At 39.8% G+C, this 15122-nt stretch overlaps 1 protein-coding gene across 1 annotated transcript in view; it reads left to right on the top strand.

Annotated features, from left to right (window-relative positions):
* Positions 1-15110, top strand: part of Gabrr3 (gamma-aminobutyric acid type A receptor subunit rho3) — a 52450-nt gene extending 37340 nt beyond the window's left edge. The window contains exons 8-9 of the mRNA NM_138897.2: positions 5449-5645; positions 14540-15110. Coding sequence (NP_620252.1) covers positions 5449-5645; positions 14540-14839 — 497 coding nt within the window. The 3' untranslated portion in view covers positions 14840-15110. The remainder of the gene's footprint in view (positions 1-5448; positions 5646-14539) is intronic.
* Positions 15111-15122: the final 12 nt, after the last annotated feature.

Below are 15122 nucleotides of genomic sequence, written 5' to 3'. Positions count from 1 at the left end.
ATATGTACAAAGGATTTGAGCATTTTTTTCACAATTTGTACAAAAATCAATTTCTTCTTTGGAGAAGTATGTACTCATATTCTTTGCTCATTCAAAAGTAGATTACTTATTTTGTTGAGCTTTTAATGGAATTGGTTATGATTCCATTGTCAAACTTATGGGTTAGTGAATAAAAATATTTTCTCATTATGTAGGTAGTCTGGTCACTGTGTTTTTCTTTTACCCGTGCAGTCCTTCTTAGTTTAAGTTAGGTACTTTTTTCTATTTTTGCTTTTATTTCCTGTGCTTTGGGAATGTCATCCAAAAATTCATCTTCTATACCAATGCTTTGAAGTGTTCCTCTATGTTTTCTCCTAGTAGTTTGGAATTCCAGGTGTTATATTCAGACAAGTGGTCCTATCGATTTCTTCAGGGTGTTGTACTAAATTTTCCCTGAAAATAGTGAGAAATCTGGTCTTATTAAATAGCTCAGGATAGTTATAGTGTAGAATCTGAGACTGTCTGAGGAGAACCCACTGGTCTATTTTGTACTGTGAACAGATCTTTCACCCACAGGCTTGGATACTTAAAAAGCAGTATCTTACAGAGTAACCTCCAGATCTCTCAAAGATTCCTGCAATTTACTGTGTAACATCAGAAAAAAAGGATTGATATTTCCATTAATTCCTCATAAAAATTGAGGAGTAGGAGGCTCACAATAACATATGTAAGTCTGGCAGCATTCTACCGCAGACTTGAAGGTGAGGCTCACATGGTTAACAATCAACAGCCTTGTTCTTTCACTTGATGTGATAGAGTGAGCAGTCCAGGTTTAAGAAAATCAGTACCAAATACTACTCCAATGAGCATGATGGTTTTTGCCTTGACCTTTTGAATAAAACTGGCATTTCACTGAAGAGAAAGAGGGGAGGTTTAGAGAGAGGTAACAGTGGATGTGTAAAGCCCTGCGTCTGATCAGCAATGCCACAAATAAAAAACCAATGGATGATCAAGTTCATTGTCTAGTTCTCTCTTGACTCCTATAACTGATAGTGTTCCTCGAAATAGCTTTTGTTCTTTGGCTTGTAAAAATATTGCATAAACTTCACATTTCACCATAGGAAATGGTTTAAATTAGTGCACACATGCAAGAGAAATTAACCAGTCTCTAATGACAACCACTAGACTCCGGTACTCAGAATAGAAATTGGTGCTTCTGGCCACTGAGGGGTGCTGTGATATATAGTTCATATCTTCCCCTCATGTGTTCCATTTTTGTCCTTCTAGTTATGCCTGTAGGAAATAGTTCTTATAGGGAAAAAAATGCCTTCTTACATGAAGACAAATGAAGACCACCCCTCCCTCAGTAAAACTACTTTTAGCACTTCACTGAAGGGGTTAACAAAGTCAGAAGTCCCAACAAGTGATGTCTGTGAGCCTACTGCTGTCATCATGGTTAATGAACTGATTCACCGTGCCTGGCCAATGATGGCCAATAAAATGAAGACATGAAGAATCCTCCCCAGACTGCCCTTAATTCACCCACGCATGTGCTTAAAAGTTAATACGGTGAAACTGCGAGGGCTCAGGGGAGCTGAGTCAAATGGCCTGGCTAAATATTTTCTCATAACATCTTTCTAACTATGCATAATGATATCAGTAGGTGGGAATGTAATTTCCTAATGCAATATATGACCTTCCCTTGACTAAATGGTCAGTTCGTGTGACTCAAAACCCTTTTATTGGGATGTTCAGTTTAATGGATCTGCAAGGAATACCATTTGTCAAGATGAATGTGTTTCCAAGGGATGGCTCGGGACATAATAGGTGTGTTTAATGTGTCTCTAATCGTCCCAGTTTCCACTTCTATTGCTCTAAGAATTTATGCCAGTTATCTTACCATTTACTCCCCTATCCAACAATTCCTCCTCCCCACTCTCTCCTTAATTTTATCATTAGTGTTATTGCTGATGTTATGCAATGAAAATATGTACTGTGATTAAAATAAATAAGGACTGGTAAACTACTCAGTCCAAACATCCTTGTAAGAGAAAATGATTAATACCTAACTCCTCTCTGGCAAATATAGATACTGGTGGTTTATTTCTTGGATTTTTTAAATTTACATTTCAAATGTTATCCCCTTTCCCAATTTCCCATCCATAAACCCCCTATCCCATCCTCCTCCCCTTTCTTCTATGAGGGTGTTCCCCCACCCATCCACCCTTCCTGTTTGCCAGCACTGACATTCCCCTATACTTGGGGGTCCAGCCTTGGCAGGACCAAGGGTTTCTCCTCCCATTGGTGCCCATCAAGGACGTACTGTGCTACATAGGCAGCTGGAGCCATGAGTCTGTCCATGTGTACTCTTTGGGTAGTAGTTTAGTCCCAGGAGTTCTGGTTGGTTGGTATTGTTGTTCTTATGGGGTTGCAAATCCCTTCAGCTCCTTCAATCCTTTCTCTAACTCCTCCAATAGGGACCCCAGTCTCAGTTCAATGGTTGGCTGCTAGCATTTGCCTCTATTTGTCATGCTCTGACAGAGCCTCCCAAGAGACAGCTATATCAGGTTCCTGTCAGCATGCACTTCTTGGCATCAGCAATATTGTCTGGGTTTGGTGGCTATATGTATATGGGCTGGATCCCCAGATGGGGCAGCCTCTGGATGGCCTTTCCTTCAGTCTCTGCTCCAAACTTTGTCTCCATATCTTCTCCTATGAATATTTTTGTTTCCCCTTTTAAGAAGGACTGAAGCATCTGCACTTTGGTTGTTCCTCTTCTAGAACTTCAAGTGGTCTGTGAATTGTATCTTGGGTAATTCGAGCTTTGGGGCTAATATCCACTTATCAGTGAGTACATACCAGGTGTGCTTTTTTGTGATTGGGTTGATTCACTCAGGATGACATTTTCTAATTCCACCCATTTGCCTATAAATTTCATGAAGTCATTGTTTTTAATAGCTGAGTAGTACTCCATTGTGTAGATGTACCACATTTTCTGTATCCATTCCTCTGTTGAAGGGCATCTGTTTCTTTCTAGCTTCTGGCTATTATAAATAAGGCTGCTATGAAGATAGTGGAGCATGTGTCTTTGTTGTATGTTGGAGCATCTTTTGGGTATATGCCCAGGAGTGGTATAGCTGGGTCCTCAGGTAGCACTACATTCAATTTTCTGAGAAACCTCCAGAATGATTTCCAGAGTGTTTGTACCAGTTTGCAATCCCACCAAAAATGGAGGAGTATTCTTATTTCTCCACATACTTGCCAGCATCTGTTTTATTAATCCAGATAGTCAATGGTTCTGGTATACACTCATACCTTACATTACTTTACAACTTTTCTAAACCACTATTTTATCTACTAAGTCTAAATTGCTGTCTGTTGAAAAATATTAAAGTTCTATGTTCCACATCTTATAAAATGAGAAGATATTTAATTTTTTTAGACTACTGATAGAAGTTACTCTACAGGAGTGAAGCTCAGGACTCCCTTAGTTCCTAGAAGGATGGATTAACTCCTCTGGCCCATTGAAAGTGCAAAGTACCTTTTAACCTCTTCACATAGTCTCACAGTATGTTGTAGCATCTTGCCTCAGAGATCTACCATATATGGAAATCGATTTATAATCACATAAACAAAGGGAATTCCCTTCCAGGTCTAAAATGAGAGACAGTAGTTATGCTAAAATCACAGGTTTAGCAGTAACAGAAATCTGAATCGTGTTCCTGACAAAATGTGGGCCAATCACTCTGTTATTCTCAGCATATATTTCATTTTTGTAATCTATGACCAATGTTTATCAAAGTACATGGGAGGTAAATATCTGATTGAAGCAAACCACTTTTAAGCTATAATCTTGGTTTCAGCTGTTTGCAATACATTAATAAAAATTCACATCTCCATGTTTGTGCAACAAGTGTGTTTTGGAGCCAAGCATGGACACAGTATATAGCTGTATGTGAGTTATTTGCTGTTGAACGCATTCATTCACTTACTTACTTATTTTTATTATTGTTGCCTGGAGACCTGAGATTGAATGAGGCAGTACCTTTGCTTATTGTTAAGAGCTAGAATAGAGTTTATAAGTCAAATCACTGTTGAGGTGTTGAGGTGAGATTCTGGATCCCCCCACCCCTGGGGTAACTATCTAGCTACCATGATGTACTGTGCTTTGTTATACAAGCTAAAACTTCATTTGAGATGCAGTGGCTCTGTGGAGCTGCCATTGTATTTGACTTGGGGCTCCTGTACAGGAGCACTTCACAGCATCCTGTAGAGAGGATAGAAGCCTCTTGGTGAAAGCATCTCTCAGTTAAGAGTAAATCACAGCCCTCTTCCTGCTGTTGGAGACTCCCCGCAATTCATAAACTCACTAAGAATTTCATTTGTACTTCCCTGGTGTGAAGTTAACAATAAAACTACTGCGGCCAGTGTGCATTTCAAATATTTACAGTATGGTACCTTCTCTCCAGACATCACTCCAGCAACATTCTTCCGAGAAATTAGGGTAGAGATGGAATAGCTCTCATAGCTAGTGTTTTACTAAAATCTGAGTCACTTCCCCCATTGTCTTCTGGGACGCCCAACTCTTCACCTGGAATGCTCATAGAAGAGACCAAAGAGAGGAAAGAAAAGAGAGATGAGCGCCTGCACACACACATACATACAGAGAGGGGGGGAGGGAGAGGGAGAGGGAGAGGGAGAGGGAGAGGGAGAGGGAGAGGGAGAGGGAGAGGGAGAGGGAGAGGGAGAGGGAGAGGGAGAGGGAGGGTTAAATGGGAGGAGGGAGAGGAAGAGGGAGGTTTCTAGATTCTAGAGAAGAGGAAGAAAGAGAAGGAAACAGTGACAGAGTAGGTGAGGAGTAATGACTGGCATTTACCCGTTGCTCAGAAAGAACTTCCAACAGTAATACTCACACACTGAGTTGAAGTGTAGGGTTCAAAGGAGGTAATAACGATGGCTCCTTAGAATTCTTGATGCAAGAAAAATGTAAAGAACAGCAGTCTTCACTAGTACTTAAGATCAACCAAGACATTGAAGCCCCTTTGCAGCATGAAAGAGTAAAGTTAGACAAAAGCAACTTCTTACACGCAGTAGTTATTAGATAAGTTAGAGGTGGTTACTGAAAATGGGCTTGTCATTTCTTTCCAAGAAGAATTCCTTAAATTGACCACGTGTTTACCTTACTAGGATAATCAGAGGTTGTCCACTGAAAGACAGGCTTTCACACATGTTGGGTCTGGGGTTTCTAGATGGAAGGATGTTAGGTGTGAGCTGTGGGCAGCAGCAACAAGACATAGTGGTAGAGAGAAAAGTCCTATGAGAACCCTTTGATGTCCAGAGCTAGCATGCAACCATTCACTCCAACTCTAGAACCCTGGATTGTTATTTGTTCTTAAGAGAAACATGGTGGTGATCCAGAAACTGGAATGCTCTGCACTGAGTTTGTCTTTCATTCTTCTTGAACTGCAGGAATCACCACGGTGCTCACCATGTCCACAATCGTCACTGGTGTGAGCGCCTCTATGCCCCAGGTGTCATATGTGAAGGCAGTGGATGTGTACATGTGGGTCAGCTCCCTCTTCGTGTTTCTGTCAGTCATTGAGTATGCAGCCGTGAATTACCTCACCACAGTGGAAGAGTGGAAGCAGCTCAACAGGAGGGGAAAGGTACAGCTTTGTGTTGAATGTCAATTTCTTTCAGAAAGTGCTAGGCTTGGTGACTTTCCCTGTTGCTGTGACAAAATACCCTGACAAAACCAGCTTCCAGGAAAGAGGGTTTATTTTGGCTAACAATGCAAGGGTACCGTCCATCACAGTGGAGGAAGTCACCATAGCAAGAGATTGAAGCAGCTGTTCATATTTTACCCACCACCAGGAAGCAGAGAACAATTAATGCAAGCTGCTGCCTCTCTCTTGCTTATATAATGTGGGATCCTAGCCAAGGAATGGTGCCACCCACAGTGGAACTGGCTTCCCACCTCAAACAACCTAATTAAGAGAACTACCTACTGATAGGCCCAGGGGCCCATCTGGAAAGTGATTCTCCATTCTGTCAAAATGACAATTAGCAGTAAACATCCCAAAGACGAGCTTCTTTAGCAGGCTTCTTACAGTTGGTCAAACCCTTGCATTAAATCCAAACACCTTGGCAAGGGTCAGGTCAGCAGGATTGTGAGAATGAACTTTAATCTCTGCTCAATGCTAGCTGCTTTCCTCAGCATCCTCACTCACTCTCTCTGAGGCGTTTTCACATAAAGATTCTTCTTGGTATGGATTGGTCCCCTGACTCTGCCCCCTTAAAAGAAGAAGGTGTTGTATCAACTACTTCTTTTCTAATTGTTGATGATAACAGTGACAGTCATCATGGTGATGGTGGTGATAGCTAGAAAGTTTTAAGCATTCATTTTCTATTGGCATTATGCCAACCCCTAAAAATTTTAGTGATTTGATTTTTGTGCCAACCTTGAAAGGTCTAGGTTTTCTCACCTTCATTTCACAGAGGGAAAGAATACTGCAGCCAAAGTCAAAGAGTTAAAGGGCTCAGAGTTAGCTTTTGTGCCTATGACTGTAAAGTCTCTGTTCTCAACCAATAACATGATTTTTTTTTCTCTTTGTCACTTAGAAGAATACTAGAACGAGATGAGGGGTCTTCTTTCCATAATGTCCTGGCAGTGGGGTATCTTTTGTACTTTAAAATTGATCAGGTTTTTATTTTACATGACTTAATAAAATATATTTATTGCTTTTGACTACTGTATTTTACAAATAATTTGAATACCAGTCTCGTGTTCTTATGAAAACTTCTGTGCAATCTCTGTATGTGCACATATACATAATTTTAATGAAATGCGTTCACATTGGCTTTAGACATTTGTTTTAAAGATTCTTAGAAGGAATTTCTGTATATGAATGTTGCTGTGTGTACCACATGTATGCAGTATCCACAGAGGCCAGAAGAGGGCATTAAATCCCTTGGAAATGAGGTTCAGACTCTAGTGTAATCCATCTTGCAGGTACTAGAAACAGAAAGCAGGTCCCGAGCAAGAGCAGTCAATGCTCTTAGCTGCTGAGCTGTGTATTTCTCCAGCCCTAAGATGTGCAGATTTTCATATAAGCATTTGTGCATACTCAACATTGTTTGATATTTTCATTTTTCTAATGAGAACATGTATTTTCACACTCATCATCCTCCACTGAAGCTTCACATCAGGTCCCCCTTTTAAGCTGTGCAGAAACAATCTTCGCTGCTTTACAGGAGAGGCAGGACTTTGATGAAATAGAATAATTTGGCAAGTGATGCACAGGGAACTGACTTTCAGTTAAGGCCTCTAAGAAGAATTTCAGTCTTTCCTTTCATGTCCTTTGAGTCAAAGCCCTAAAGTAACTGACTTTGTTTTACTCCGTGAGCTTTTGCTTCTTTTGTTAACTGCATGACGCCTTGCCACACACATGTGCACCCTGAGGAGGATGCAGGTGTGAGGACACCAGGAGCTTTCAGCCACATGTGACACCAGAGTGCATGTACGGTACCAGTGCTCTGGTGCCTAACTCTGCAGAACTGAGGTAAAACCTGAGAGGCTACACATTTGACAAGCTCCCAGTGATGCTAAAACCACTGGTCCCTACCAACACTGGAGAAAGCCATGATTTGGATAATCTATAGCATGAGAGACAAACAGGGGAAATCATGTGCAGAGGGAAAGATTTTCTTGTTTGCTCTGTTTTAATGTAGCGAGTGGTGAATGCAAGGAGCAGACCCTGAAGTAAACTGGGACCACTCATCTATTCCTTTGACTCTGAAATCTACCTTCCTGCTCTTACCTGCCACGCAATGTTCGTACCACCTGAATCTTTTATTATTACTTAAATTTGTTCTTTGACAGTTTTCCACAGGGGTAGAATACATACTGAATACTTTCGCCCCAGACCCCCTCCTATCTTCCTTTTTTTTTTCTTTTTTTCAGAGCTGGGGACCGAACCCAGGGCCTTGAGCTTGCTAGGCAAGCGCTTTACCACTGAGCTAAATCTCCAACCCCTCCCTCCTATCTTCCTATACCCACTCCCTTCATCTGCCTCCTCCCCTTTCCCTCTCATCTACAAATCTTTCCTTGACATGCATAACTGTTTCATCCCACTTAGTTTAACAAGGGCTGTCTGTATGAAGCTATCTGTTGGAACTTTGTGGGCTCAGCCGTGGATATACAACTGAAGACAAGAAGTCTCCCTCTTCCAGAATGTATTAATAATCAGTAGTTCGGTTCTAACAGGTAGCTCCCCATGAGCTCCTCCTTCACCTGTGCCTAGTTATTAACAGGGCCCATTTGCTGTGGGCCCAGTGTCAGTAGATCAGTGTTCATGACTGCATTTGTGCTAGAGAATCTAGAGGATGGCATTTCTCAGCCATTCACCACACTTCCCAGCTCTCCTATCTTTTCTATCCCCTCTTCTACAGTGTTCCCTGAGTGTTTTAGGTGATAGTGTAAACGTCTTGTCCAGAACCGAGCCTTCAGTTATTCACTTATTCTTAATGCCTTGAGTAAGCCAGAAGTCTACATTCACTACAAGAAGAGAATCATCTGATGAAGGCTAAGAGTAGCATTTGCCTATGTGTAGAAACACAGGTATTTAGAAGGCAGTTTGATGCCGTGTTAATTTAATTAAACAGTAGTAAGTTCCCTCTCTTGAGCCCATCACTTCTCTAGGAATGAGTTGTTAACGATGTCTACAATATTATGCATGGTTTTCTTCCTGTGGAATAGGCATTAAAGCCAAACGGAAAGTGGTTTGCTACCTCCAATAGGCACCCTATTGCGCTGGTGGTTACATCTTTCCTATCAGCCTGGCTTTGTGGTTTTCAGGACTCACAGTTGGATAAGACAGTAGAACCATTTCTGCCCCACTCGCCTGCACAGCACATTGCAGTACTTTGAATGCTGAACAGCAGCCAGGAGCTTTTGAGCTCAGTGTCAGCTTACTTTCTTTATGTCTGTTGTGGTGTGTTCAGTCACTAGAGTGACTCTAGTTGCGGTGAGTAACCAAGAGGGCTGCCAAGAACTTGTGTAGTTTGAGTGGCCCCAGGAGCCTCCATGAACAACGCCTATAAATGTATCCCATGTCTGTAACTGGGAATTTGTTTAGTTAACCCACTGCTTCTATGAGAGTTGCCTGGCTATGCATAATGACTTGTTTTTCTCTCTGTTTTTCATTTGGGTTACAAGTGCTAGGCTTTCCAATGGCTTTTTTTTCTTTACCCATCCTGTATTAGGCTAATTTTCTGTGCCCTGCCCTCTTACCATGTCTTCCTGACTGCCATCTTAAACCTCTTTTCATGCCCAGTATCTCCCTCTGTTCTTTGCTTTTACTATCCCTCCGCACTTAGGCCAATACAGCATCTCTTTTCTTTCCCTGGCTTCCCAAGGCACTCCAACTTAAACAAGTAGAAATACAGAGTTAAAACTAAGACCTGCACACGAAAGAGAGAATGAAGCATTTGTACTTTGGGGTCTGGATTATGTCACTTGGCACTGATTCATCCATTTAATTGAAAAGATCATAATTCTAGGTTTCTTAATATCTGAAAACACATTATTGTATGTATCAATTCATTAATTGATAGACATCTGGTTTCTTTCATTTCACAGCTATTATAAACAGAACAGCAATAAGCATAGATGTGCAGGTCTCTCTACGGTATGCTACAGCATCCTTTGGAGTTATCCCTAAAAGTAGTATAGCTGGTTCCTATTATAATTCTAGTTTTTACTCCTTTTTTTTTGTACTTTTTGAGAAACCTCCAGATGAATTTCCAAAGTGGCTTCAACCAACTTCCGCTAATAGTGTATAACAATTAACTCCTTTTTTTTTTACGACATTTGTGTTTACAATGATAGCCATTGTAACTGAGGTGAAACTGAATTGTAAAATAATCCAAACCTGCATTATTTTGTGATGGTTAAGGATGCTGTGTACTTTTTGAAGTGACTCCTTGATATTTATATTTCTTCTTTTGAGAACATTTTTACCTCTGTGGCCATTTTTAATAAGATTGTTTGATTAATTGGTGTTTAAATTCATTAATGTGTGTTTGTTTGAATAGGTTTGCCCCTCCCCCACCCTGACTCAAGTGTTTGAATGCTTGGCCCACAAGTAGTGGCATTACTAGGAGTTGTAACCTTGTTGGAGCAGGTGTGGCCTTGTTGGAGGGCATGTGCCACTGTCAGGGTGGACTTCAAGGTCTCCCAGGCTTAAGCACTGCCCACTGTGGAATTCAAGTCTCCTGGCTGCCTGCTGGACACAATCTTCTCCTACTGCCTATGAACCAAGATATAGAACTCTCAGCTCCTTCTCCAGCACATATCTGCCTGCCGACTGCCATGCTTACAGTCATGACAATAAAGGACTAACTCTATGTGCCACTTGAGTGCTATATATAAACCAAATACCTGTAACTGTATGTTGAAAGGTACTCCCTATTTTTTCCTTTAGCAGTTTCAGAATATCAGTTGTGATGTGTAGAGTCTTGATCCATTTGGAGTCGTTTTGTATAGGGTAGGAGATACAGACCTAGTTTCATTCTTTTGCATGTTGGTACCCATGTTTCCCAGTACCATTTCTTTAAAATGCTCTTCTCTAGTGTATATTTTTGACAACTTTGTCAAAGACCAGGCAGCTGTACTTGGGGAATTATATTTGGGTCCTCTATTGTATTCCACTCATCTGAGTCACCTTTGATTCCACTAGCATGGTATTTTTATTACTATGCCTCTATAGTATAACTTGAAATCAAATATAGTGTTGCCTCCTATAATAGTCATTTTGTCCAAGATCGTTTTGGCTGTTTGCTCTTTTGTGCTTCCATATAAATTTAATGTGGTTTTTTTCTATGTCTATGATGGAAACTGAAACTTAATTTGATTCTGCTGGTTTGAATAGTAACAGCCCCCATAGCATCATGTGTTTGAATGTTTGGCCCTGGGGGGGGGGGCTCTCAGGCCTTCTGTGCTCAAGCCATGCCCAGTGGCACACTGCCTCCCTCTGCTGCATGTGGATCAAGACGTAGAACTCTCAGCCCTTCTCCAGCACCATGCCTGCCTCCAGGTCTTCATGTCTCCATGTCACCATGGGGATAACAAACTAACCCTAGGAAACATAAGCCAGACCCGGTTAAATGTTTTCCTTTGTAAGAGCTGCTATGGTCCTAATGTCTCTTCACAGCAATAAAACCCAACCTAAGACATGGACATTGCAGTGAACTTGTAGACTGCCTTGATAGGAGGCCATTATTATAATATTCATTTCCCATGCACATGGGGAATCTTTTCTATCTTCTAGTGTTAGCTTCATTCCTTTCTTCTAGATTTTTTTTATTTTAGTGGAACATAGATTTAATTTAATTCTGCTGTGTTGTTAGTTATTTCTCCCCCACCTACTATTTCTTGATTTTATCTTTTCCTTGAATTTAAGACTTTATGGTCCATCATTAAGTTAGTTCTTTTAAATACTATTTACTTATGTCAGCACTTAGGGATGTAAACATTACTCAGGACTGCCTTCGTTGTTTCCCATAGAGTTGGGTGTGTTTTGTTCATTTTCACTTGAATCTAGAATTTTTTAAATGGCCCTTATTAGTTTCTTCAGTGACTCATTTACAAATAGGAGGTTGTATAATCTCTCTGTTTATGTGCTTTCTGTATTTTCTTTTGATGTTAGTATTTGCCTCTGTTCTATTGTGATAAGATAGAATGCAGAAATTTCAAATTTTCTATACAGTCAAGATGTGTTATCAGTCTGACTACACCTGGAATTAACTAAAACCCAAGCAGCTGGGGATAGCTGTGAGGGATTTTTTCCTTGATTAAATAAGTTGATGTGGAAAGGCCCACTTTGAATCCAGTTCTTTTGAAGCAGGAAGATCTACCTTTAATCTGTGTCACACATTCTACTGGTTTCTCAAAACTTCTGTGGGTAGGCAGCATTGGTGGATTAGATGGATCATAACCATTCTAATAAATCCCCTTGATATATATGTTTATGTATATGTATAGACATATACATGCATGTGAAGGGAATTTATATATGTATATACATATGTATGTATATATATACAAAGGCATGCTGATAAAATATAGATGCTGATAATAGAGAGATAATAGATAGATAGATAGATAGATAGATAGATAGATAGATAGACAGACAGACAGATAGATAAACAGATAAAATCATTCTATAAATTCTGGGTTGTTGGTTTTTTTTTTGGAGAATCATGACTAAAAAACTAGCTTTATGATTTCATATGTGGTTTACTTTCAAGAAAGTTTCATGGGCTACAAAAAAATAATGTATAACCCTTAGTGTGTAGGTGGAATGTTATAGATATTTGCTAGGTACATTTGTTTTGCTCTTTCTTTTCACCCCAATGTTTCTCTGTAGTTTTTATTTTGGGTTTTGTTGTGTCTCGATGATCTATCTATTTGTGATAGTCATATATGGAAACTCCCCCACTTTTATGATGTTAGGATTAATCTGAGGCTTTATAACAAGTGGCAATATTTTATGCAATTTGGTGCACCTATGCTTCATGTACATTTGTTTAAGGTTACAATATGCTGTCCATAGATTGTTACCTTATGGAGGGTGATGAGACTTTATCTCTTCTTCCCAGTTTTGTTTTGAAGTTTTCTACCATCATGACCACCTCTACCACCACCACAAACCCAACTGTACAAACATCAACCTCACTATCATCACACACACACACACATACACAGAGAGAGAGAGAGAGAGAGACAGACAGACAGACAGACAGACGCAGACATATGTGCACACCTTAGCCAGCCACTAAAGGCCAGAAACAAAGAAAACATCACAAATAATACTTTTTAAAAATTCTCCTTAGTGTTGAACTAAGCCCAGAAAGGAAAGAGTTTTTTCCTCATTCCAGATTCCAGAACCCAGTCTATAATACTCAGCTCTGTATCCAGATAGGACATGGCTCAGTTGCGTGCCTATCCGGGCTCTGGAGACAGTAAATAAGACCTATTTCTAAATCTGTTTCTAGCAGACAGCTCACTTACAAACCTGTAGAAACATTAGATTTTGGTAAATTGTGGTGTCTAAGATTTGATCACAGGGTTAATTCTAGATTGTCAATATGGAAAAAGAAAGGAATTCTCCTGTTCTGTAAAGATTAGTTTTCGTAAGACTACAGATAGCATATATTCAGATTAAAAAGTACAGCAGGGGGCTGGGGATTTAGCTCAGTGGTAGAGCGCTTACCTAGGAAGCGCAAGGCCCTGGGTTCGGTCCCCAGCTCCGAAAAAAAGAACCAAAAAAAAAAAAAAAAGTACAGCAGATGAGATGACCCCATAGCATTCTGGATACGAGAGAATCCACTGAACGATACAGTAGCTTTTAAATACTTGAACTTACGGTTGAATATTATTGGCTATCTGAGGCTAGTCAGTCTTAAGTTCTTGCATATTTATTTTGTGTATATTCCACTTATTACAGAACTTTTCTATTCTACAAAACATAGAAGGGCGATGTAATTCAAAAGTGTGGGTCCCCACTGATTTATTAACGGACTGCACAGAATAATAGTCACCGTGTCTTCTTGATTTGGAAAAATAATATAGTTTTAAATTGCTATGAACCAAGTAGGCATTTTGAATAGATTTTGCTCTGCAGATTGTGGTTTGAATTCTGAATAATTTCATCTAGAAAAGTCTCTCCATTTTTGTTCATTTTTCAGCTTCCCTAAAGATCAAGAAGGACTTTATTTTCTCCAAAAGCAATTGCTAACAGCTGCTTCCTACACTCTACTTGATGCTAATGAGAGTGACTATAGCCAAATGTAAAACTCAAAAGAAAAACCAGTATAGATTCAATCAGGCGCAGTTGCTATAGAAGTCATTAATAATTTACTGCTTCAAAAAAATAAGGCAATTTCTTTGTAGTTAGTCTGGCTTTGTTAGCATCAATTAGAAGGGTTTTTTTTCTTGTTTTTGGGGGAAGGGTGTTGTTTGTTTGTTGGCAAAAATAGGAAGACCTGTCTCATTTCACCGGAAACTAAAACAAAAAACATAGGTCTGTGTGTTATTATGTTCTCTCTCAGAGAAAAAATAAGTTGCAAAGCAAATCTAAGAAGCCTATGACATAATAATTCATACTCAGTCATGACTCCTAAGGCCATGGCAGGCTGTTCATGTTACTCAGAACAAAGAGCAATGCAATAATCTGGGACAACTGTCTATCAGTTCAGGGCTAGATTAGAAATTATTGGCATTATACTTATTAACATTTAATTGTATGATACCTAAATAGCTCGTGGAATTAAATATAAACCACCTTATAAATCAGGGTCTGTAAGACAATGTTTCCTGCTTATTATTAAAATGATTTCTAAGTCAGATGCCAGAAGCAAAACTAGAATTCTACTCTTTATAACAACCAAGACAAGCTGAACATTTTTGGAAATTGTTTAATATCTGACTTGTACTTTTCTATAGTTCCTATTCATAAAATAGTATTTGAGCCTGACTAAAGAAAAGTCCTTTTGACAGATATCTGGAATGTACAATATTGATGCAGTTCAAGCCATGGCCTTCGATGGCTGCTATCATGACGGTGAGACTGACGTGGACCAGACTTCCTTCTTTCTACACTCTGAAGAGGACTCCATGAGAACAAAGTTCACAGGAAGTCCCTGTGCAGATTCATCTCAGATAAAGAGAAAATCCCTGGGAGGAAATGTTGGTAGAATCATCCTGGAAAATAACCACGTCATTGATACCTACTCTAGAATTGTCTTCCCCGTTGTTTACATAATATTTAATTTGTTTTACTGGGGTATATATGTGTGAAGAGGACTTTTTGCTTGCTGACTTTTTCCTTTCTTTGCAGTACTCAGGATGTTGCATGTGCTAGATAATTATTTTACCATCCACAGCCTGAAGAGGAGTGTTTTCTATAAACTTCCGTTGGAGTCAGATGGTGTTATTTACCTCCTGGATATAAGTTGGGCAGTTAAACTGGGATAGAGCCAGTCATGTCTCTTGGCCTCAAGAAGATGTAAACGATGATTGATTAACATTTATTGAAATGTTCGGAGTCTTGGGGAATTTTGGCTTTTTTTTGGGGGGGGGA

This window comes from Rattus norvegicus, chromosome 11 (genome assembly GCF_036323735.1).
Source record: "Rattus norvegicus strain BN/NHsdMcwi chromosome 11, GRCr8, whole genome shotgun sequence".
Lineage (NCBI taxonomy): Eukaryota > Metazoa > Chordata > Mammalia > Rodentia > Muridae > Rattus > Rattus norvegicus.
Note: the sequence above shows the minus strand (reverse complement) of the source record. Positions and strands in the feature narration are given on the sequence as shown.